The sequence below is a fragment of the Saccostrea cucullata genome, unplaced genomic scaffold, assembly GCF_032062105.1.
Source record: "Saccostrea cucullata isolate Sc308-1 unplaced genomic scaffold, CSIRO_AGI_Scuc_v1 ctg2848, whole genome shotgun sequence".
Lineage (NCBI taxonomy): Eukaryota > Metazoa > Mollusca > Bivalvia > Ostreida > Ostreidae > Saccostrea > Saccostrea cuccullata.
The window spans coordinates 15,728-43,150 of NW_026940876.1; the positions used below are offsets into that span (position 1 = coordinate 15,728).

Consider the following 27,423-nt stretch of genomic DNA (forward strand, 5'->3'; position numbering starts at 1 on the left):
CAAATGGTAGGTGTTTATCCTAATCTGAATGATGTTCATTCACGTAAGCGCTTAACATTGTCACTAGCGTCTTGTTAAAACGCTCTACCATTCCATCACTTTGTGGATGGTAGGGGCTGGTCCATGTCTTCTTGATTTGGACAACTTGACACATCTCCTCAAACAGTGCACTCTCATATTGTCGACCTTGGTCAGAGTGAATAACTGATGGCACGCCAAACCGAGCAATTACTTCTTCAACAATTAGTTTTGCCATTGTCTTGGCTTCCATGTTCGGCATAGGGAAGGACTCGGTCCATTTCGTGAAATAGTCCGATACCACCAATATGTATTTATTGCCATCCTCTGTCATTGGTAGTTCTACCAAGATGTCCGTGGCAATCCTGTCCATGGGTAAACCACTCTCAACCAATTTCATAGGCGCTCATTTCTTCATTTGAGGACTCTTCCTCTTGCAACATATCTCACAACCTGCTATGTACATTCTGGTGTCTGCCTGTAAACCAGGCCAGTAGAACTTTTGCCTTATTCGAGCAAGTGTCTTGCTCACACCAAGATGTGCAGCTATCCTCACATCATGACAGTACTCGAATATTGTCCGTCGTTGACTACTTGGTACAATAGCCTGCAAGCGTATGGTCTTTCCATCTTCCTCCTCAAATCTTCTGAATAGAATGTCATTCTCAATATGATGATTGTTCCACTGTGACCATTACGATCGTAACACATAGCCTTGGCCACTAACCACACTGTACTCAGGCCTTGTCTTCTCCTTGACCCATCGTTTGACAAGAGAGATCTCATTGTCTTGCATGTCTTTCATAGATAACAATGGATTATCATCATCGTCCCTTGAATCACTGGCTTGGGATATGGCTCTCACTTCTTCCGGCCTGTTACCTTCCAAATTAAATCTTTCTCCGTGTTTGGATCAAAACCACACTGGCGACATGGCACACGACTCAATGCATCTGCATTCTGTGTTGTGTACCTGGCCGGTGTTGTATCTCAAAACTGTAAGTACTGAGGATTTCCAACCAACGTGCCAGCTGTCCTTCTGGATTCTTAAATTTGAAAAGCCACCTTAAGGAACTATGGTCTGTCCGGACTATGAACGTTTTACCATAGAGGTAATGCCTAAAGTGTTTGACAAAGTGGACCACGGCGAGCAATTCCTTTCGTGTAACGCAATATCTGCGCTCACACTTTGTCAAAGTCCGACTTGCATAAGCTACAACCCTCTCTTGACCATCAATCTTTTGTGATAGGACTGCGCCTATACACACATTACATTGCTGGCATCCGTATCTAAAATGAAGGGATGAAAGAAATCTGGATGCCTTAAAATTGGAGTGTTGGTCAGCTTATTTCTTAGGGTGTCGAATGCCTCTTGACATTCTTTTGATCAAGCAAAGGCGCAACCTTTCTCTGTCAGCGTGTGCAGGCATTTTGCAATGCTTGAGAAATCTTTGATGAATCTCCTATAATAGCTGCATAGCCCAAGAAATGAGCGTACCTCAGTGGCGTTAGTAGGCACAGGCCACTGTTCTACTGCAGCTGTTTTGTCTGGGTCAGTCGCTACACCTTTCTCTGATACTACATGTCCAAGGTAAGTCACCTTGTTGGCAAACAAGCAGCATTTCTTGGCTTTTAGTTTAAAACCTGCGTTTTGCAGTCTGTCAAAAACTCTTCTAAGGCTTGCCAACATTTCCTCAAAGGTTTTGCCTGTCACTATCACGTCGTCCAGGTAAACAAGACAGATATCCCGGTGAAGGCCTGCAAAAACACTTTCCATTAGGCGCTCAAATGTTGCAGGAGCACAACATAAACCGAATGGCATGACCTTAAACTGGAAAAGTCCACGACGTGTGGCAAGGGCTGTCTTTTGTTTGTCGTCTGGCTCCATCTCTACCTGCCAATATCCTGAGCAGAGATCTAGAGTAGAGAACCACGAGCTACCACTCAATTGATCCAGTGTCTCGTCTATTCTGGGAAAGGGGGTATGCGTCCTTGATTGTACAGCTATTTAACTTGCGGTAATCAATGCAAAAGCGGAATATACCGTCCTTCTTTTTAGCTAGCTCAATAGGCGCTGACCACGTGCTGTTTGATGGCTCGATCACACCTCTTTCAAGCATATCGTTCAGCTGTTTGTCAACCTCCTCTGTAAGATGAGCTGGTACTCTCCTTGGTGGTATTTTGATAGGATGGTTGTCCCCAGTATCAATCCTGTGTTTGAAGATGCCTGTACGCCCCAAATCTTTGTCAGATTTTGCAAAAAGATTGGTATACTCAAACAAAAATTTATTAGCTTCTCTTTTCTGCTTCCGTGTCAAGTGGTTCTTCAGCATGTCAACCAAATCAGGTCTTAACTTCTTATGTTTGCTTGCCGCATTCTTTTCTTGTGACTCAGCCACTCTGACTTCACTGAGTTGTCCAATAATCGTACCTGGGTAAATGACTTTGGATTCCTCGCCAACATTGAGCAAACGAACTGGTACTGTCTCTTGTGGTAAGACCAGTGTTCTGGCTGTTATGTAGCCTTCTCTTGGCATGTCAGACACAAATGGTTCTACCAAACATGTATTCCTTGGAACATGTTTGCAGTCCTTCAAGACTCGTCCCTGCGTGATGATCTCACTTCTAGGTGGAATGCTGACTATCTTTGTTGCGGTTATTCTGTTGCAGCCTATGTAACCCTCAACAAACATTGGGATTATCTTATCTCTGATGTGAAGCACCTTTTGGCTCATGTCAACCATGCATGCATTTGACAGTAGAAAGTCAAGCCCCAGTATTCCATGTGCCTGGATCTCCGCAATGACAGTAGTCGTATGCGTTACCATACCCTCAATATTAAGTGTTAAGTCCGCCTTACCCTTGACAGACAGCTCACTTCCATTGGCAGCTAAGATACTCTGGTTAACCTTCTGCTGCAATTTTCTCGTACATTGCTGAGGACAGCAATGTCAGTGTTGTCCCTGTGTCAACCAGGAAGTTAGCTTGGGCACCCTGCACAGAAATTTCTATGTACATGCCAGCTTCGTCTATTGAAGATCCAACACCAATTGATCCACTTGGACAGACTGACGTCTGTTTACTTCGTACTGGTCTGCCTAATCCCTTTTTCTCTTTTGAATCCTTGTGTTCACTTTCACAGGGTCGTCTCTTCAGCTTTGGGCAATTGCGTTTTATGTGGCCTTCCTTGTTACATTCATAACAACGCAATGGTTTGCCTCTCGCTTGTTTGTCATAGGTTTTACTGACTGACCGATTCAGCTTTAGTTTTCGAATCTCGTTGGTTAACATATTCATGTTAGCCTCCATGAACTTCATCCATGTTTCAAAATTGTTAAGGCTAACCTCAGCAGATGAGTGCTCTCGTGCCGATACTCGTAAATGACCTTTTCCTTCTAGGTTTTTGCTCTCTGCACGATTATTAGCCTCGAGTTCGACGGTTAGCCGGATGGCTTCATTTAGGTTTTGAGGACGAGATTGTTTGATGCTGATCCTCATTTCTGAATCCACCAAGGCATCTATGAACGCATCTTTGGCCAGGGTTTCTCGCACATCACCAGATGCTGATGCGTAGGCCAAATTAGTTAATCGTCTAGTGGCCAGACCTAACTCTGGTATTGACTCAGATGCTCTTTGCCTTCGTTCCTTTAGTTATACACGATACAGATCTGTTTGGTTTGGAGGGGAAAACCTCTCCTCAAGGGATCTGACGAGGGTCTTAAAGTGCTGTACAGTATCGCTTGGCATGTCACCTAACACTGATTGTGCTTGGTCACGCAGTGATACAGCTAGGTAAAGACCCTTCTTATCTTCCGTCCAGCCGTTTATAACGGCACAGGCCTCAAAATAAGACTTATAGTCAAGCCAGGAACTGGTTCCGTCAAATGTGGCTGGCTTGATTATATGGCCTGTCTTGGCATTGTCCGTCCCTATTGACTGTCTCCGTGGTTTTGGCGTGTCAAACAGATAGCCCGTCACAACGTCGTCAATCCCAGCGTTTGGTGTGCAGCTTGGTCTGCCTTCGTCTGGAAATCTAAATTTAGGCCGTGTGCCGTACTCGTCAAATGACACATCTCCTGACATACCGGCCGGTTGATTATCAGTTCTGTGTGTCGCATATCCAGAATCTTGGTTTGCCGCATTTGTCTGCCCATCGTTGCTGGTTGGCGTTCTCATCCTTTCTAAGAGCTCCTCCATCCGCTCGATAGTTTCTGACACCTTCTTAGATGAATCCATGGTCAACAAAATCCCAACGCTTGCCACCAAATAATGTAACGTGCAACGCGGCCGAGCTTGGTGTTTGGTGATATGTCTTGTATCACCGAGGCGTTACACTAGGTTCGTTAACCTGTTAACTCAGGTTTTTGTTGACCAAATAAAATTACAATCAAATATAATACAATAATACAATGGGGTTCTTCTTGATTGGATAACCACTAGCTGTGGTCAACGGGTGTCTCCCGTAAGTAGATTTCTTCGGTCCTGCCACTTCTCACTGTACTGACTCCTGGCACTTCCCCCACTTCTCACTGTGGTATGCCACCTCTCTCGATCAATACTACCAAGTGACTGCCTTATTCAGGTCTTACGCTTTTGTCTACAACACTTAGCTGTCTATCCCCCGCAACTGTCTGCCTTATTCAGGTCTTATGACCGTGTATAAGAGGAGAAACAAGGTAAGGTTTCACAACTCCGTCACCAGAGAGGTCTCAAAGGTCCTGCATACGATTAGTATTATCCAAATGCAGTCCCTGTATAGTGGCAGATTCATACTACTTGTATGATCGTAAAATTAATATTTTTTAGTGTTTAAGACTTTAAACAGAAACGTAGGTCTAACGTTATACGAAACTAAACAACACCCATTTCCGTTTCAAAATGAAATAATTTTTTTTAAGTTCTATAACTAATATAATATCGAGATACCTATCTTACTGGATAAAGAAGATATGGGCATCTTAAATACAACTCTGGATGGGATTGTCAACATGCTGTCTGTTATTGATAACAAGCTGAATTATGTGAACAACAAGGTGAGTGATCTTGATAACAAGCTGAATAAACTGAACACCAAGGTGAGTAATCTTGATAACAAGATGAATAAACTGAAAACTTACAACAGCAGTGAATTTTGTTTGATTCATGCCAAATCATCCCAATCAGAAGTCACTAACAGGCAAGACAATATGAGAGGAGGAGGAGGAAGCACTTACCAGAAAAAAGAAGGACCAGGGGGGATCAGGAGAGATTAAGAAAACCAAACAAAACCAAACCCCCAGATTGTCCCTGAAAAAAAAACAGGGTTTGTGCTATTTTTGGAGCATGGAACAAAGATTTTGTGCTACAAGTGCAGGAAATTTGGCCATTGGGCTAATCAGTGTATAGAGGATGAGGAGGATCACCGATTGGTAAAAAAAAAATATAAAAAAACTGGAGAATAAGCCTCAGAAACCCAAGAGGAAACTACCCCTGATGACAGAAAAGGCCCAGAAGAAGAAAAAGTAAATTGATGTATTTTTCATTCTGAATGAAAATTGCCTTGTTCTAATCTGTCTTATGTGTGTGTGTGTGTTATTGTTTTTCAGTAAAAAATCCAGTTTGATCCGGCTGGACTGGGCTGTCTAGACTGTGAATTAATGCGTGACGTCATAATCACATTCTTGAGTCGCTGCCAAAATTGTAGGAACAGCGTATAGTATACACCTATTTACTGGCTATGAGGACAATAGCAAGTTTATCGTCCCCCAAGACAGCAAACTATTTCCCGAGGCGCAGCCGAATGAAATAGTTTTCTGTCGAGGGGGACGATAAACTTGCTATTGTCCGAATAGTCAGTAAATAGGTGTTTTATTATACCGATGCTGACTTAACTTTTGTTAACTTTTGTGAGTCCAGGGTACACACAATTATGATATTCCATATTATACCGCTTCTAACTTAACTTTTGTTACGTCATAATATATACGCGTCACAGTCCATGTAAAATCAGAAGTTTTTCAGAGATGAAAAGCGAGGGAAATCGAATGCTGCTGTTGAATAGTTTGAGGACTATTCACCATGGGCAAATAGCACAAAAACTATTTCACGGTAGAGACTGTTTAGAAAAAATAGCATGTTTATTCGTCTTATTTTTATATAGAAAAAATAAACAGAGGTATAGTAATAAAAACTATATACAGTGTAAACATTAGATTTTAAGGTTATGTACTAACACACCTAGACCCCCCTAGGGTTAGGGTTAAGGGGTTAGTTAGGGCAAGGGGATAGGGTTAGGGGTAGGATTAGGGCTGTACTGAGTTGACCCACCTATCCCCCAGACCCTAAGACCTGTATTGAGTTGACCAACCTATCCCTCCAGACCCCCAACCTGCACTCTGTTGACCCACCCATGGGCTTAGCCAATCAGAATCCACCATTTTTTTTACCTCATTTGATTCAGTTGACCCGCCTATCTAGACCCCTTATGCTACTGGCAGTTCAAAGGTTTTGGAGTGTTATTGGTTCTTATTGGTAGTTTGGTTGTCAAGTTGATTTTCATTGGTTTTATTCTTATGGTCATTGATTTTACCGCCAAAATGTTGAGAAATGACCAAGACTGTATTTCATGGACTCCACGACTTTGACCTTTGGAGACTGACAATTTCCACTTTCTGGTAAGTACTAACTTTCCTTATTACTAATTGTCAACTAATATGTCTATTCCATAGATTTGCATTTATTTAAGATCGCAATTTCACTTCATATTAATTGAATGTATGACCATGAGAGAAAGATGCTATTTTTATGATTGGAATTATTGATTGTAAAGATCAGTAATGTATTATATTATAAGTGTAAATTGTTATATTCAAGTTACACCATATATTTTATGACCCAGATATTTGATTACTTTGGTCAAAGTGAACAGATGATTTTATTTTAAAGGAATATATATTTTAATGTATACTGTATTAAATTACAGAGTCCATATACATGTCATTACAACTGTAAACATCACACATTCATGTGGAAGCCTTTTCCCACAGAATGGTGAGGGATTATTTGTTTTAATTAGTACTATTTTTTATGCCTTTGTATGGGAGAAAATATTTCCACAAAGACGTGTGTAGTATTTCACACATAGGTCTAAATATTGCCGCACTATTTATGTGAAACACAAATGTTTAATAAAAACATAGCCTCAATCAATAATTAATTAGATATCTATACCCCTCTGTCACTACTGCACGCATAGGCGTTAAAGTCGGGGTGGCTTAGCCCCCCCCCCCCCCCCCCCGACACACTTTTTTGTCAAATTATATACGTAATATATTCATTTAAAATTGGATTTTACCTTTTTTGGTTGGTTTAGTCTTCCCCCTTCAATAAGCCCCCCTCTCAATTCGCTTCCGACGCCTATGGTACATACACTCATAAAACATTTTTAAAAAAAGTTTTCCTATTATGTCACAAATGTATTAAGGTCTTCAATCCCTAATAGGAAGAAATTCAATGAAATTGAAGACATAAGAGATATATAGGCATTGAATACTCAGTTTATTTAGACATACTTCCTATTTATTACTAAAAGTATGTTTAGTGGAATGTGTCCTAATTCATGACCTTGAATTTTGGTAAGAGTTATCTCCCCTTTTTTAATTAATAAAAAAAAATCAATTAAAAAAAATTTAGCTGGTAAAAATTGTTTTTTTTGGATTGAAATTTTGCTATATACTCTGAAAATTGCTGAATCACACCAGAAACAATTATTTCGCACGTGGTGACGCCGGAAACAGTTATGTCCCCCCGACGGAAGCAGCCATGTCACCCTCTCGATCACATTCACGTGTTTTTACATTACGCATTTTAGTTAGCCTTCGAGATTTTATGATGTCGGTTGCCAAGCAAATGAAACCAATGGAGTGTTATTCTTAATGTCAAGAAAGCATTTTGTGATTATTTGTGTAAAACTAAACGAGCTATTTACGAGAAAATCACTAATTATTCTATGAAATTAATTTAAACATGAAAATATTGCCGTTAATTACAAATTCTTGCAAATATCGGTAAATAGTTATTTTAAGCGATATTTCCTTATATGGATCAATCGGGGGGGGGGGGGGGGGGGCAACTATCTTGACGTCAGACCACATTACGACCTCATTACAATTTTTTTCATGTGTTGCTTTAAATCTACCGCAGAGGTCCTTCCTTGGGTTCACGAACTACTACCGGAGGTTTATTCCGAATTTTGCTCAAGTTAAAATGCCACTTTATCACTTGATAGGTGTGTGCAGCAAGGAAAATACAGCACCAATACCGAATCATCACTTACAGGCATCATGGACACACGAATGCGCTGAGGCATTTAATAAGCTTCTGGAGAAATTAACCTCCTAGCCAGTCTTTGAGTTCAGCTAAACTAGAACCATTAGCAGTCAAAAGGGCTGTCACTGAAAAGTTCATAAATTATCTGCCCGGTTCCAAATTTAGGATTATAACGGATAACAAATTCCTTGTCATATCTACAAACAAATGCAAAGCTTGGAGCTGTAGAGCAAAGGAGGACTGTCTAATTGGCTCAGTATGATTTCACCTTTGGGTTTCGCTCTGGGAAACTGAATCAAGCAGCAGATGCTTTTTCTAGACTTCCAAGCCCAACAACTGACGTTCCGCCTGTCTTCCAAGTAACTGTTTATCAGAAAACAATTATGTAACAAAGAAAACGAGAAAATGACAGGACAAAGGTATCAAGGACGCAATTTCAGTTTTCTGTGTAGCAATAACCGAGGTCAGTCGGAAAGATATTATTTACATGCAAGGGAGTGACAGTACCATGAAACAGTTCCTCATATACTTCAACGGGGGACGGACGCAGAGAGACTTAAATAATCCCCGAATGTGAAAGCCATACTTAAGCAAAGGGATCGTATATTCCTATTGTACCGAAAACTAACAGATCCACATCTTGGGGAGTTTAAACAATTCATTGTTCCAGACATACTGCCAAAAGAAGTAATCGAGATGATGCAAGATCAACAAGGGCACCAAGGGATAGAGAAAACAACAGACTTAGTCTAGATTTTATTGGACAGGAATGCGCAAGGATGTCGAGGAATACTGCAAATCCTGTAAACGATGCAATGTCAACAAAATGCCTTCACATTTCGTGTCGTTCCCTATGAACCATTTTTTTTATTGGCTCTTACAATTTACAAATTAAGATTAAATACATACATGTATTTCTAATTTAGGTTTTTGCTTTTCCCTCAGAAATTTTCGCCGTCCAGAAAAGAAAAGTTTATTCCATAAAGCTCGACTAATTCTTCATGACTTAAAAAAATTCTATTTTCACCAATAATGTCATTTACAAAATGTATTCGACATTTGTAGCATTTTTTCCAGAAGAAGGGTGTTTTTTTTATCTTGATTTTATCATTAAACCATAATTTCCTGAAATACTTAAGGTTCTACACAAACATAATCAAAAGTTCTAAATTCCTTCCAGCAATTTAAAATTTCTCTATAAAATTGTGGTATTTACATGTGTAGAAAAGATCTATACAGCATCTTGATTGAAGTAAAGTTTGTAAATTTGTATCCTCAAAATATGCTTGAAAAATCATCAACCATTTTGGTTGTTGATTATCAGAATAATACATTCTTTTCATCCAATTTAGTCTAAGTGACTTTATCTGATTTTCAAAGTTTGGAACTATAAGACCACCCTTATTTATTTTTTAACATGTTACAGTTAATTTAACTTTTTGTTTGTCACCATTCCATATAAAAGTTGATATCATTTTATTTACTTATTTTATAATCCCATTAGAAATTGGTAGTACAATAGCTTATCTATCCGATAGCGTACATATTCATTCTAGAAGAATCCTTCGGCGATCTAAAGTATCTTGAAAAAGGAGGAGGAATATCCATTATTGATTAGGCAAATTGTTATTTCTGAATATAAGATGCTTACCCATTGTCGTAACCCTTTGCCGAATCCAAAAGTTTCTAAAACTGTATCTAAATATGACCATTCAACTGTATGAAAAGCTTTTTCAAAATCTACTATCAAAATAATTCCAGGAATATTTTTATACTTGTGTAATCAGTAAGATCTGCGATAGCTTATATATTTTGTCCTATATATCGATTTTCATTGAACCTGTTTGAGCAACATCAACTTTGTAAGGCAGTAGTTTTTAAGAACTTTATCTAATATTTTATAATCAAAATTCAGTAATGGTATTGGTCTCCAATTCTTTAATAAAGTTCTATCTTTATCTTTTCTAGGTACAAGAGTGATGATTCCCTTTCTTTGATCTGGAGAGAGAGATAATTGCTGTTTGCTTTCATTTTAACTGTTTATTACCAGATCTGCTATTTCAGGCCAAACGTACTTATAGAATTCAAACTGAAGTCCACCACTTCCTAGAGATTTATTTGGTTTAAATTTTTCAAGATATTTTCACATTCATCGTTACTTATTAAATCTTCACATGTTAGAGAATCTTCGAGATTCTTTTAGAATTTTTTATCATTCACAAAGTGACTAATGTGTTTCTGATAATTATTTTTTTCCAAGTTAGTTGAATAAAGATATTCATAGAAAATTACTTTCTTCCTTGAAAATTTAATTTTTCTCGCATATAATTTTATCATTAACTGCTAACTTATCTATACACATTATTTTTGTAGTTTCTTTTTTCTAAAGACAAAAAATACTTTGAAGATTTTTCACCCTCTTCACACCATTTTGCTTGAGATCTCAATATTATGCCTCTTGTTTTTATGTCTGTTAATACATTAATTTTGTTTGATTTCATTTAATAAGGCTACATTTTCTTCAGATGGATCTGCTGATAGTGTTTCATTTAATTTGTTTATCTAATTCTTTTAATAATGTTTCTTCTTCCTGCCTAATTTTCCTTGCTTTTAATTTTGAATATTTAACAATAAACCCTCTTATTTCACATTTAATTGTGTCCCATTTTAATTGATGGTCGAATAAATCTGTATACTTATCTTTTAAACAATTGATAAGATCTTTTGTTTTCTTCACAAAATCCTTATCTCCTGACAATGATGTATTAAATCCCCCCCCCCCCCCCCCCCCCCCCCCCCCCCCCCCAAAAAAAAAAACCAGGTCCTCTTTTATGATGGGCTTCACCTTTTACTGTTAAAAATATAACACTTTGATCTGTTTTAATAGCAGGTTTTATGTTTGACTTTGCGTGTGAAGCAAGAAAACATGGAATAAAGAAAAATGTATTCTTGATAAAACTAAAGGATTTTTAGATGAATATGTGTAATAATGTTTATCTGGGTTTTGTTCTCTCAAAATAATTGATAAATTAAGATCTTCTAAAGCAGCTAAAATATTATCTGTGTAGTTAGTACTTCCTTCAGTAGTACCATCTTTTTCATCTTTTGATGGATTTAAAGTAATATCAAAATCCCCTCCAATGATGAGATTTTCAAAGCTATGCGGTCCTTTGTAGGTCAATAATGAATTGAAAAAAAAATCCACCTGGCAATTTGGCTTATCCTTTTTTGGAGCATAGATATTAGTTAAAATAAAGCTGTTTTCCTCTATTATTAAATTGATTTGTATAATTCTACCTTGATTATCTTTTTCTTTAATAATATAATCTATATTATAAGGAAAAAGAATAGCTACTCCACTGCTGTTGGATTCACCATGACTGAACTCTCTATCAGACCCCCATTCCTTTAATCACTGACTTTCATTTTCTGAGACTGAATGCGTTTCTGGAAAACATAAAATTGTTTTAAAAGGAATTTTTTAGCCATGTAAAGATACTAAGTCTCTTAATTTTTGTGCCGAGCCCTTTAACATTAAGTTAAATACACGATAACTCAAACGACATCAACATTGAAAAAAAATCTACATGAACGTTACCAACTGGAGTGCTACGATTTTGTGGCAAACTAATACAATGTGATAAAGAGCCAAATATAACAAGAAAAGAAACAAAGAAAAGAAAATGAAAGTATTTACAAAAAATAACAAAAAACATACCTTTAAAGTGTGAGCTAGAAGACAGAAAAAGCTATGTCTTCCATCCATAGTCTAAGTGCAGAAGGATAAAGCGTACGCTCAACTAGGACCTAGGGTCCCCCGCAAATAGTTCGTCATTTTGCGTAGTAATAAAACATTTTAGGAACTCTTCAGGCATTAAAGGCACAAAAGTAAATTCATCGATATCAATACGGAGACCTCAGGTCACCTTATATATTAATTGAATTTATATGATAAACAGTTTTCTTTGTCTTACTCCAAAATAATCATTTTTTTTAACTTTATACAAATCTACTTTCTAATATATTTATATATATATTGGCAGAAACGTGTAAGTAACTAGGGGGACCAGAGGTAACCTTATGTTATATTGTACATCAGGAGTGAAACCAGTGGTCACCTTACCTTATTGTTATATTATACATTATTAGAGGGATCATAGCGCACTTTCATTTTAAATAAATAGGGAGTCAAGGTTAACCTTTAATTGCACATCATAAGGGGGACCTGAGGGCACCTTATATTGTATATCAATAAGGAGACCAGAGGTCACCTTAAATTGTACATCAGTAGAGGGACCAGAGGTCACCTTATATTGAACATCATTTTGGGGACCAGAGGACACCTTATATTGTACAACAGTAGGGGGACAAGAGGACACCTTATATTAAACACCAATAAGGAGACCTGATGTCACCTTATACATGTATTGTCGGCAGTAGGAGGACCAAAGGACACCTTATATTTAATATCAATAAGGAGACCAGAGGTCACCTTATACAGGTATTGTACATCAGTGGGGGACCAGAATCACCTTATATTGTAAATCAGTAGGCGGACCAGAGGTAACCTTATATTGTACATCAGTATAGGGACCAGAAGTTACCTTGTATTGAACTTGGTATGGGGATCAGAGGTAACCTTATATTGTACATCATTAGAGGGACCAGAGGAAGCCTTATAATGAACATCAACAAGAAGACTAGAGGACACTTTATAATGAACATTAATAAGGAGACCAGAGGTCACTTTATATTGTACATCAGTAGGGGACCAGAGGTCACCTTACATTGTACATCAGTAGGGGGGCCAGAGGACACCTTATATTGTACATCAGTAGGGGGACCAGAGGTAACCTTATATTGTACATCATTTGGGGGACCAGAGGACACCTTATATTGTACATAAGTAGGATGACCAAGAGACACCTTATATTAAGCATCAATAAGGAGACCAGAGGTCACCTTATACATGTATTGTACATCAGTAGGGGGACCAGGGTCACCTTATATTGTACATCAGTAGGGGGACCAGAGGTCACCTTATATTGCACATCAGTATTGGGACCAGAAGTCACCTTGTATTGAACTTGGTATGGGGACCAGTGGGCACCTTATATTGAACATCAATAAGAAGACTAGAAGACACTTTATAATGAACATCAATAAGGAGACCAGAGGTCACTTTATATTGTACATCATTTGGGGGACCAGAGGACACCTTATATTGAACAACAATAGGGGGACCAGAGGACACATTATATTCAACATCAATAAAGAGACCATAGGTCACCTTATACATGTATTTTACATCAGAAGGGGGACCAGAGGTCACCTTTCATTGTACATCAGTAGGGGGATCAGAGGACACCTTATATTGTACAACAGGAGGAGGACCAGAGGTCATGTTATATTGTCTATCAGTAGGGGGACCAGTGGTCACCTTATATTGTACATCAGTAAGGGGACCAGAGGGCACCTTATATTGTACATCAGTAGGAGGACCAGAGGACACCTTATATTGTACATCAATAGAGGGAGCAGAGGACACCTTATATTGAACATCGATAAGGAGACATGTTGTACATCAGTTGGGGGACCAGAGGAAACCTTATATTGTACGTCAGTAGGGGGACCAGAGGAAATCTTATAATGAACATCAATAAGGAGACCAGAGGTCATCATATTCGAGAGCTGTTCAATAAATAATTTCCTCAGGTTCTCGGAAAGAAACAAAAGACGCTTTTCAATAGTTTAGTCATAATGATTTAACCTAATAATATCTTCCATGTCTGTTACATTTTTTAATCCAAATTATAATTGTTTTAGAACTCTTTTGGGGTATGACCTTTTGTATCTGGATTACAGCAGATCCTATGACTTCCTTGCCTGTTTATTCCTTCTGAAAGGCGTTTTTTTCAAGTTTGGAAAATGAATCAAGTCAAAATGCAAAAGATCTAGCGAATATTTTTAATGTGAAAAAACATGAACTTTCTGTTTATCCCCAAGATTTTTGTACTCTTCAGGGCGTGCGGGTTTGGACGCTGTCATGAAAAAATCTAATAAAGTGGATTTTTCATTCTCATCATCCTTTTGATTTTTTTGCAAAAAAAATTACTTTCTAGATCCCTCCAGCAATTAATATGCCTCCCCGAATACGAAAATAAACAACAATACCACTAATATTTAAGAAAACTGCATATACGAGGGCTGTTTGGAAATTGTTGAGACAGTTACATTTTCTTTACAAAGGACGGATGAGGGTTTTTGTAATTTCATGAAAACTCATCAACATCTTATAAAGAACGACTAAAACACTTATGCAAAATTTCAAATTCCTTTCATAATTATATAAGTTTCGGTGAAGTAATAAATATGCATATGTCTATCGAACCGGAGTTTGTGAAACGATCGGAAAGCGTTTAGTACTCTTCCTTCTTTGTTATTACATATAACATTACAAAATTCAAAGAGTCTCTTTTCTTAAACTATTCTTTAAAAATGTATGCTGTTGCTACCCCATACTCCAGTGAAAAATGTTCATTTGTGGGAAAGAATGACTTAGAATCGTACAGTGACGATTTATGGAACGCGGGTTTAATACCGTAACTGTATCAATACTGTACGTAATAACTCATGGTCGTCCAGATCTTTAAATTTTACTTTGGTTAAATTAATTGAAAAAAAAAATGCATAACAATGAAAAAAAAACAAAAACATTATTTTTTCTCGTTTTTATTGTTTTAGCAGGTCGTTCAGTCTTGAAAAGAATTCTACATTGCGCTACACAAAATTTTAGGTATGCTGGTTTCTCCGCCCTTGACGTCAAAATCTATTTTGTCGTCGTTAGCAGATTTCTCGACCGCGCTTAATTTTTTTATGATCTCCGTATTTCTGATCAAAATTCTATCAAAGTTGCACAACATGCATTTGAAGCAAAGCTGGAAATTATACACTTAAACTGAATTATTTTCGCTGTCATTATGGATCCATGAAGAGTTAGAATTTTGGTGTTCATATTTTCAATATCTGATTCCGCGACTGCTCCGGATACCCGTACTATGGACACATTTATATACCATTGTATAGAAAATATTTAATATTTGTAAAATATTTTTTGCTCATATTAATGTTTAGTGTATGTCAAACGTTTATGCAAATTTTCACCGAAAGGCGTTCATTAGAAAGCAAAATATACACAATGTCTCAATAATTTCCAAACAGCCCTCGTAAATCTGTATTTATGCTCTTGCAATTCTCTGCTCTTCTCAGACCTTTGCTGTTTTTGTCAAGTACAACTTATTGTAAATTTTGTTTTGAGGGTTTTAAGTAATAGATTGAAGTTTCGTTATCTGTTTGAAATTCAACAAAAGTGGATAACTGCAGTTAACTACAATTACTGATATCTTTAATAATTGTTTAGATATTCTTACACGCAGTCATTTTCACTCATTTTTATTTTTAAAAATAGGGTGACTTTTGAGTACTAAGCTTTTTTTTACTGTCACACTTTTCTTTAAAACAGTGTCAAGTACTCCCGCAATGATGTCTATCAAATTTGCTTTGTGTCGTATAGTCAATCATACATCATCAGTGATTATTTTAACAATTTGGTAAACAGTACATTAGTTGTTTAATTTTTTGTTTGCAAGGACGGTATCCATTTTTTTTTTATTCCATTATATATTTTTTTTTATTATTGAAATCTACCTACTCAATTGTCTATAAACTATAAAACAGACATTGATTGTTTTAAATTTTACATATTTTAGTGAGTATTTCTTTGGGATTCTTAACAAGTTTTACACAAGCTCTGATGAATGGTTTAATTTCATTCTAGTTTACTGATTCTTTACCAATCATTTTTAATGCAGTGTCTCGAATACCTTGTTTTCCAGCTTCTCACAATGAAAGTATGTGATGAAAAGTGGTCATATAAACTGTTATAAATTCATAAAATATTCAATAATGAGAGAAAGTCAAGCTTAATGCCGTATGATATCTGTATTGTATGTCATAGAGTTTATGACATTATTTATTGAACAGCCCTCGTATTTTGTACAACAGTAGAGGGACAATAGGTCAGCTTGTATTGTACATCATTAAAACTAATGATAACACTATTTTGAACGACAATGAAGAAACCAGCTGAAGACACTTTATATTTACATCAATAAGAAGACCAGAGGTCATCTTATATTGTAAGTCAACGGGGAGAACAGAAGAGAACTTATATTTTACATAAATATTGAGACCAAAGAACTCCTTATATGGTCACCTGAATCAACTCATGTGACTTATTGCTCTCTGTTTTTTTTTCTGGTGTCGTGCGCTGTGCATTGTTCGTTAGCATTCGAACATTTTCAGCCCTTTCCCTGCTATTTACAACCAATGTTGGCATAAAGCATCTATGGGTGAAGGGGAGATTTTTTAAATCATGCCCCCTGCCCTTCACCCCCTAAGGCGAGAAAGTTGGAGCGAAACTGCTACAATTGATGAAATCTTTAACAATATTCTTTACTCATTGACATTAAGCCGTCTAACTGTTGGTATAATTATTATAAGCATTGACTCCTCTTCCAAAATTGCGAAATTCATTGTCCCAGGTTCAGGGGCCCTGGTATTAGGACAGGGCTATAAAAATTTATATCGTGAAATGCAATTATTCTTTGAAAATATTTCCCTCAGCCCCTGGATATTAAACAAACTAACTACATGCTTCGATATGATGAGGAAGAATATTCTCTCCAAAGTATCGAAATTCGTGACCCAAAGGTCAGGGGTTATGGTGTTACGGTAGGGCTTTGTATATTGTAAATTTAAAATTCAGTAATTCTTTTAAAAGATCATCCTCTCTGCTCCTTGGTATAAATTAAACTAATTAAATATAGTTATGATAAGCAAGGGAGCCTCTTCCAGAATTATAAAATTCAAGAACCCTGGCTAAAGGGTACCATTGAGGGTTGGGGGCTCTAACTAAATACTGTAATTGAATTAATGCATTGAAATTTGTTTTTTGGTATAAATCAATTTTTTTATGAGCAAGTGTGCCTTTTCCAAAATTGTGAAATGTATGACTGCAGGATGAGGGTTTTTGTGATCAATGGGCAAGTGCTACTTATTATTGCTGATTATCACTGATTATTTGAAATGCACTTTTTGTTCCCCTTCTCTCTGTATAGGTATTAAGTAGCACAACTAAGCATGCTAAGTATATAGTTATGATGAGCAATGGTGCTTTGTTTTTCAAAATTGCGAATGTCATGGCCTCTGGTTCAAAGCGCAAACCCAGTTAAATTGTTTTAAAGTTTTGCATGATGTTCAGATGACCTCTAAGATCCATAAGCCTCTTGTCGTGTTCTTATAAGAGAACCTCTCGTATCCCGTTATTATGCATTTTATCTGTAACCTCCGGTCCGCCCTCATTTTCTTTTTATATTTGGTTATGACGGGTGAAGAATCGTTGATGCCTTATCTCTGTATTCATATATATTTTATTTTATTTCTGGTTTTCTTGAAAATGTACAGGAAAGGAGACCACTGGTGTGATATTTATGTACAATACAAGGTGACTTCTGGTCCCCTTTGTGTTATAAAATATAAAGTGACCTTAGGTCCCCATAATGATTTACAACACAGAGTGACCTCTGAGCCCCTATCGATGTATAAGAAGACGTACCTCTGTTTCCCCTTTTGATGTACAATATAATCTGACGTCTGGTCTTGTACAGCATAAGGCAACCTCTGGTCCCCTTTCTGCTGTACAATATAAAGGTGACCTTAAGTCTCCATAATAAAATAAAATAAAAGGTGAACTTTGATCAACCTATTGATGTACATAATTAATTTACAATATTTAGTTTGCCGGTTACTAGTTGATCCTTCTAGTGCCGAACATAAAACTGACCTGAAGGCTCTGTTCCCCTACTGATGTACAATATAAGGTGACCTCTGGTCCCCCTACTGATGTACAATATAAGATAACCTCTAGTCCCACTACTGATGTACTATATCAGGTTCCTCTGGTCCCTCCATTGTGAAGTGCAATATTTGGTGACCTCAGTTCTCCTACTGATGTACAAAATATGGTGACCTCCGGTCACTGCGTGAAAATTTGGCTTTACAAAACAAGTAAAGATAATGTAAATTATTTACAATGCCTTTAATTGGCTTTTCTGAAAAAATTCAAAGTTGGAAAAGGTAACATTTACATTAACTTTAGATGCACTTAAATATGATGTAATGTCCCACTTTATCTTGACTTTACAAAAAAGTAAAGTTAATATTTACAACCATTAAACACCGTTTTTAGGATATATTAAATCTGATAATTACATACCTTAAATTTAATTAAATACCATCTTTAATAACCACAATCTGATAATTACAAACCTTAAATTTAATTAAATACCATCTTTAATAACCACAAAAGTTAATAATTTCTGTTTTCCATTCCAGTGAATGAAGCCTTTTTCAAATTATAAATAAGTTTTTTTCTTCCAAATTGATAAGTTGCGGAAATGTAAACATCATAATTAATATACAAATTAACAAAAAGCTGACTTTAACATTGTTTATTACAATAAAAAACATTTTTTTTACAAACATAAGATCAATATCATCAAGATTCTTGGCAGTATATGTTGCCCACATCCTGCAAATTACATACATAACAAAGACAGAGTACATTTCACAAATATGTTTTTTGTATGTGACATGTTTTATAATAAAACCAACTGTACATTCTTGAATTTAAAGTAGTGAATCAACATAAAACTATGTCCTCTTTCTTGTGGATATTGGTTTTAGTGGAAATCAACGACTGTCAAAATGTTTTTGTCACACCTCCCTTTTCAGAGTCCAAAACTTTTCTCCTCATTCAGGCATTTTCCTAATGCTTTTCCTAAAAGAAAAAAAAAACTATAAGTATTTTTTCAGTGCCATGAATAAGTATGAATATTTTCAAAGGTGTCTGTGTTATCAGAATTCACAATACCATGATTAATAAAAATAAAAACAAGGCACAACCTAATTAATAAATAAAAAGTTCATACATGACCTTTAACCTCAAAAAGCAAAAATATGTAAATTAATCAATCTAATAGGATGAGTGGAACTCTTGTTATTGACATATTATATGAAGAATCAATGGGTTAGGTCATGTATCCCTTATCACAAAAAGCCTATAAATTACAATTTCAGAAATATGTATTTTTTTAAGGGTACTATACAAAAACAAAGAAAAAATTCCTGAAATATTGAGAAATCATAGGTTTCCTGACTACTCAGTTGTCAGTTAACAAAGAGAACAATATAGTGCTACATATTTAGTTTAGCTGTACATGTATACAGAATGATATTCAAGTTATGGTTTAGGATATATGTACCTTTTTCCCCAATCGCATGTTTCAGCTCATGAACTTTTTCCTGATATGGAACAGTAAAATGACTTTAGGTGAGAACCTATAAAAATGAAGATGACAATCATGCTGAAAAAGAATTCATACCATGATTAACATTTTACACATATGAACAAATATAGTCCATATTTTTATAAAAAAAAAAATATAAATTTGAAGCAAACCGCTGCACTTGTTCACCAAATAATGAATTGATTTTGAAAATTAATACACAATGCAATCACAAATAATAGCTATGAATTGACAAACACCCTTATGTTGTTTTTTTTTTTTATCAAGAATAATCTAAAATTAGTTCTAAACAATACTTGCCATTTATAATATGAAAGTTGAGAACCCGCCTCTTCTTCATGACAGATCTTTTAATTTTCTCCTCGTAGGCTGAGTAGCTTGAGACTATACAAAGGAAATTGAACATTTTTTTTACAAATATATGACGATATTGACTCCCGAGCAAGTCAAGCACTAAATAATGTAAATTTTTGTTCAAGTAACAGATTTCATGAAAGAATGAGTGCACTTAAGTACGTCATTTGGAACCTTTTCGGCTACCCATTAATTTTAAGCTTAATATTACAATATATCGCAAAATTAATCTATGATTAATGTGCAAGCATATGCTCTTGATATTTATTTTCTAGAATTTTTTGTCATACATATTTCTATAATTACAGAAAATGTAAAAGCCTTAAATTCCGGAAATTTGAACGGGACCACTTTCGAATCTAAGGTATCCGCAAATAGGCGGAGACATTTAAACCGCATGGTTGTGGAATGTAAACATTAGCACATATGTATTTTTCGCATTGCGAATTGAAATGGAGAAGAGAGAGAGATCGTGTTGATTTCATGGTGCACAATTATTAAATGATTCTTATGTTAAGGGATGGGGTAAATGTCTCGCTGTGCAGACCATAATACAGAGGCGACATAATCCTATACATGTACTTACTAATGACACTGTCAATACCAGAATTCTTTCAAAACATCCCTAATGAAAAGGATAAAGATAAATAAGAGACATATTATCTTCAAACCCTATTAAAATTTGCGCAAAAATCTCCCAAAGTTTGAAGTTGGAAGTACGATAGATACTGTCACAACAGAGACTTAAACACAATGAATTTTTCAATGAAAGCGTTAACGTATCGAACAGCAGAAGGTCACGTGAGAAATGTGATTATAATATCAATCGTTGTTGCTCAGTGACCGGTTAATTTAGTAGCTATCTCGACCCTAGTTTGGGGACATTTTTTTGAAAATTAGATATGAGCCGCAACTTGGCCAACATTGTCCTTTGGATATGTATAATTTTAAGTTAAAATACATATTCTGTGCAAATAAGAAAAATGGCCAAGTTGCGGCTCGATATAAACAAAGTCGTTGAAAACTGGTATACATATGAATAACAATAGAAATGAGACAAAACTGTTAGACCCCCGTCTCAAAAGCTTTTGTCGTTCGGCATTATTTAATACTTTCATGTAAAATAATATACCAAAACCTGCTCTAAAGACATTGTTTAATACCTATAAAACATAAATTTAATGAATTTTGGAATTTTATTTTACGCAAAACATCGGGATCCAACTCTCATAGCTTAAGTGCACTCATTCTTTATTATTAAAATGTGCCTGTACCAAAGAACACTGGGATCCTCAATCTGGGTAATCATCTTTTGTCGTCTTCCTCGCCTTGTCTTGATGTTTTCCCTTCAACAATCTGCATACTGAATTTACTATACCTGTGTTTTAAGAAAATGAACACAGTTTAAAATACAAAATGATATAAATAAAACAAACTTATTTGTCAATTTTGGAGTTGAAACTCTCAGGCAAGGCATAATTACATCTGTAACTAAGTTTTATGACAACTGAATGTGTAAATTCTCAGTAATAAGCAAAAACCCGGTTTTCATTTTCAAATTCCCAGCATGACTCGGTTTTTATTACCCATTTGAGTCCCGCTCCAGAATATGTTTTTCTTTGTCTTGATTAAAGACGTAAGCGACGTACCTTAACTACTGATAATTTTTCAAGATATTTTAAATTTAAACTTATAATAGCATTGCATGTTCTTATACAAAAAATGAGCATGCCTTACCAGGGGTTTTGAAAAGATATCAAATTTTGAAAAAAAAATTCATTGTACGAAAATTACAAAACATATACTCCAGATTTTTTTTTCATCGAAAATTGTTTTAGGAGAGGTGTACAAATCCATATATAGATATTAAAAGTATTGCACACAAGTCCTTCATTTAGTGGAACTCTTCAACTCCAGGGAAGAACCCAATAAAGTTCAAACTACGTTGCGTATGACCTTAATTCATACCATAGGGGCTTGTCTTCCGGATTGATAAATGTAATTTTTTTTTTAATTTGTATCTGCATTAAATACACTCTTAAAGTTGCTTTAATAAAGATTCTGACATGATCAGGCAAAAATTATTTTACATTAATCAATCCTGAAGACAAGCCCCTATGATTCATACACCTTTACAAAATAAAGTGACGCACATAAACATTTAATCCCCAAATTATCAAAAATACTTATCTAATATACTGGCAGTAAATAACATACAAAGTGTCGTTTTGCGTGACTTTGATTTAATAGTTTCATTCTTTCATATCTACATGAAGTGTAGCAAAATAACCACTGGTTTAAAATTTCGTCAAAATAACGATGTAGACCCGCTCAACTTGATTTGAAATCATTGGCTATTCAACCGAATACACAGTGCCATATCTGGGTTACTGTTCAGAGTAGATCTTTCGTTTTACATTCGAGAAGAGTTTACATGTTACTTGAATGAAGAATTAAAGAGGCCAGGTATGGTGAAGAGATAATTCATTTTTTATCTAAAATTTTATTTTCCATGCATTTGTACAGGGAGTCTATATACACTTGAGAGGTGAGCGTCAGATTTAATTTGGAAGATGGATGACTTTCAGATGTTGTGATGAAGATTGTTGAAAGAGATTATCAACATAGAACCAATCCATATGTCAGGTGAGGATTGGACTTCAACGTGTATTCAAGAAATGTTTATACATTGCTAAGCTTAGTGAAAGCACACCACAAACATTTTAAGTATCTCAGTAAATTTCATGGATATTACAGATGTATCACTATCATATGTTTGACATTGAGTCGCTTTGTCTAAATTTCCATTATGTTTACTTATACATGTTTTAAGTTACTTAAGTATGTCTTCAAAAGCTTGTGCTTTAATTTCAATAGAAGTAATGAAAACCTATTTAAAATTGTATTGCTTTTCTTTATAATTTTGAAAATGATTATTATTAGGACTTGTACAACGCCTGAGTACCCAGATGACTGTTGAACTAATCGGTGAACAAGAAAAGATGTCAGAGAGGGGAATCCAATACAGATGTCATGATCAAGAAAATGTACTGTTATCAATGATATGATCAAGAATTTGTAAACTTGTAGCGATTTAGAATATCTTATCTGTTATATAACTCTTCATTACTTCCTGAATGTTTCTATTTGTGATGTGCTGTGTAAAAAAAACTGTAGACTAGAATTTCGGCATCTATTTTCAAGATATGAAGAACAAGGATAAATTGATTTATTCATGCAAACTGAGATTATGAAATGTGTTGTAAGACCGCCCGGTGCGGCGCTACAAACTAACTAGGAAATATCTTGGAGATTTATAGATGAACATGCAAGCGTTCCTGGTTTTGAATGTTATTAAGCCAGAGAGTTTTTGCACAAATTCAATTTTCAGTACAGTAATTTAAACTGGATGTGTAATTTTCAGTACAGTTATGTAAAATGAATATGTTACTTATTATGATTGTCAGTTTTTCAACAGGACCTAATTGTAGTTTATTTAAATGCAGATTTATAGAACAAAACACACAGAACTTTTTTTTCTCTTTGTGCATCATATAATTGTAACCGTTTTACACCACCATGGTTACATATTTTACATTTATGACGTATGAATCGAGCACACACATGGAAATGATTACAGCTGGATACATATACAAACATGCATCTACCATAACCTATTACATATTTTCCAAGGTGTGTGAAGTCGAGCACATACATGAAAATGTGTGAAGCCGGACACATACACAAATACACATGCATCTGCCACAACCTATTACATATTTTCCAAGGCGTCTGAAGTCTAGCACATACATGTAAATGTGTGAAGCTGGACACATATGCAAACAAACAAGCATCTACCACAACCTATTACATATTTTCCACGGCGTGTGAAGTCGAGCACAAACATGAAAATGTGTGAAGCTGGACACATATGCAAACACACTAACATTTACCACAGACATAAAAAGATAATGTAAACTAAATCAAGCACAGACAGGCTCACTGGGTCAAGCTGGACTCGTACATGATCTCATGCATTTTGCAAACTGCATCCTTGCATCTATTCTAATAGATTTTTCACCATATTTTATGTTTGTGAATTTGTAAAATGCATCATTTTGTATTTCAAGTTGAAGATGTTATTAGCCTGTATATAAGCGCAAATCAAACAACCTTTCATGCAATTTTTTCCACATTTTTAATTCAATTTAAACTGCAAAGTTTATTTTATATAATTATGTACATGCACCAATAAGGATAAATAATGTACCGGTATTATATTTTAAAGTGAAATGGGATCTCCATTACAAAAGCAGAAATGTGAAATTTATACTTGTTCTCTGTTTTTTTTTTCTCAACTGTATCTAAATGTTTAAAGGGAAACAAAAGTCAAAGATCAATATAATGTATATATTCAAGGTTATAACTGGATATTGTTTGTGCTGTATATCTGACTCATCAACTGATGAGAAGCAAAAATACAGAATATTTTAGATTATTTTTGCTTTGAAAGTGAAAATGATCAATTTGCCAAAAAAATTGCCAATTTTTCCCATTGTTATATTATTAATGACTCTATCATTAATATCAATGTACATGTTAAAGATCTACACCATCCAATTCAGAGGAGTTGTACGCAATCCTGGTGCAGATAATATTTTTTTCCTGTGTTTTGCAGTATAGAGGGAACGCATTGTATGCGAGGAATGTATATTAATGGTTTTGGTTGTATATGTGGGCGTGGCCAAAGGAAAGCCAATGAGAAATGAGTATTCGGTAGTATGTTCATATCATTCTAAGCCAGTGCTCTTCAATACACACATACTTTTTTTTGCTTTATAAATATCATATTTGTATAAATATACTGGTAATGGAAATAACAAAACTGTTGAAATGTATTGTAATTTGGATTTTTTCATACATGCAAATATTATAGGATGTGCGTGCATTTTTAACTATTGCACCGAATGCATGTCCGGCATTCTCCTTTGAGACATTAACTACATAGCGACGGACACAGGTTTTCCATAGTTAATCATCTATGGTTTTTGCCTGGGCGGTTTTTAATGTCAGTGATAGGTGTACAATTTATTACATGTAAAATATTTTACAAATACATTGCAGTGCTTTATTGTTTCACATTCAATGTAATGTATGTTAAATATTTATGTATTGTGACATGTATCAAAATAAACGCCAGCTGCTCCAACTAAGCTAACCTGGCTTACAGCATAGGTGTTGTATTATTTGAGGTGTAGTCTGTCAAAAAAAGATAAGTCGAGTGTTTGATTCTGTAGATGACCATTTCTAATACTAATTTCAATTGGAAACGGATACAAGATAATTAAAAAAATATTTGCCATTTGTCTTAAAATTCTAGGTACTGATTAGATTAGATTCTTTAAACTAACTGTGAAAATCCAAAGAATAAGTGTATTAAACAATTGTCAGCATTTAAATAAGACTTTTATAAAATATGTATATTTAATGAACATTAATATGGCATTAAAGGTGAAAGGTTATATTTAATTATCTTTCCTTGTAAGTAAAGGTTACCTTTTCACCTTTGTAAAGTGAATACAAAGATGGCCTTGCTTTTTGGAGCACCTTTAATAAAATTTACTTCGCAAGTAAAGTTTTGTAAAGGCGTTTTTTTCAAGCAGTGGGTCGCCCTACTGATGTACAATATAAGATGACCACTGGCCGCCCTACTGATGTATAATACTAGTATAAGATAACCTCTGGTTCACCTTCTAATGTAAAGTGCAATATAAGGTGCCCATCGGTCCCACTACTGATGTACAATATCAGATAATCTCTAGTTCGCCTACTGATGAAATGTGCAATATAAGGTGCCCTGGTACAATATAAGATGTCCTCTGGAACCCCTACTGATGTACAATATAAAATGACCTCTGGTTCCCCTACTGATGTGCAATATAAGATGACCTCTGATCCCCCTTCTGATGTACAATATAAGGTGACACACTGGCCCACCTGCTGATGTACAATATAAGATAATACGAGGGGCGTTCAATAAATAATGTCATCAGCTCGATGACATACAACATAGAAATCATATGACATTAAGCTTGACTTTCTCTAATTATTGAATCTTTAATGAATTGATAATAGTTTATTTGACCACTTTTCTTTTTTATTTGACCATAATTTCATTGTGGGAAGCTGGAAAACAAGGGCTTCTCGAGACACTGCATTAAAAATGAATGGTCAAGAATCAGTAAACTAGAGTGAAATTAATCGCATCATTAAAGCTGCTGTAAAAGTTGTTATTTTCCCAAAAATCTATTAACTGAAATATGTGAAATTTACAGCACCTTATGCCTGTTTTATACACGCATGAACAGGTGGATTTCAATAAGCAAAAATTATATAATGGGCATCAAAAATGGGCACCGTCCTTGGCAACAAGTACATACAATAACCAATTTATATTGGCGATAATGCAAAAAATTATCAGTGATTATGTCTTATTGACTTTCAGTTACATAGCAAATTTAATAGACATCATTTTGGGGGTAGTTCACACAGTTTTAAAGAAACATTTGATTGAAAAAAAGTTTAATACTCAAAGAGCACCCTATATTTTCAAAAATGAGTGAAAACGAGAGCGTGTAGAAAATCTAAACAATTACAGTACCGACCAGACCCAACCTGACACAAAGCAGTCCCAGAGCAGTCCCGGGGACTGCTTTCTGGGACTGCTAAAGCAGTCCCACTGCGGTCCCAGAGCAGTCTCACATCAGTCCCAGAGCGGTCCCAGCAGTCCCAGCTGTCCCAGAGAGCAGTCCCAGCAGTCCCAGAAAGCAGTCCCAGTGGGCGGGATTTATTAATTTAATGGGCGGAGCTAACTGAGAAATGATATTTCCAATAAACAATGGAACTATTAAAGGCAGTAGAAATTGATTCTTGGTAGTATGCCAGGAATCCTTACATGTACGCGAAGGTCATTTATGAACAGAACATGTACGCGTATAGAAATTGAAATTATAATATTTATTGGAGGAAGAAGGCTTTCACACTTACATGTACATATATGAATTACACTGAACATGAATATCACAATTCTAGGGTATCTTAATAATTCTTCTGTGATTGATACTGGTTCCCATATCTAATTTTTTTTTTACAGAAAATTAAACATGAATTAATTATTTTCCACTAGAAGAAGCTTTTAATAGATCTTATATGGCCAATTTAGAATATCGGGATACTCTAAAGGAATTTTCTTAAGTATTGGCGCTTTTGAAAAAAAATCTTTGTTATTTTTGCCAAGTATTATTTTTCAGTCATG

At 35.4% G+C, this 27,423-nt stretch overlaps 1 protein-coding gene and 1 long non-coding RNA gene across 2 annotated transcripts; both read right to left on the reverse strand.

Annotated features, from left to right (window-relative positions):
• Positions 1 to 424: 424 nt before the first annotated feature.
• LOC134256570 (uncharacterized protein K02A2.6-like) lies at positions 425 to 1,906 on the reverse strand. Its single transcript, XM_062739255.1, has 4 exons — positions 1,517 to 1,906; positions 992 to 1,064; positions 756 to 900; positions 425 to 665 (listed from the first exon to the last, which is right to left on the reverse strand). Exons 1-4 carry the CDS (start codon positions 1,904 to 1,906, stop codon positions 425 to 427), a joined length of 849 nt encoding a protein of 282 aa, XP_062595239.1.
• An 18,170-nt stretch (positions 1,907 to 20,076) lies between these two features.
• LOC134256572 (uncharacterized) lies at positions 20,077 to 27,019 on the reverse strand. Its single transcript, XR_009989743.1, has 3 exons — positions 26,765 to 27,019; positions 21,383 to 21,486; positions 20,077 to 20,138 (listed from the first exon to the last, which is right to left on the reverse strand). It is a non-coding gene; the product is annotated as an uncharacterized LOC134256572 (long non-coding RNA).
• Between the last annotated feature and the right edge of the window lie 404 nt (positions 27,020 to 27,423).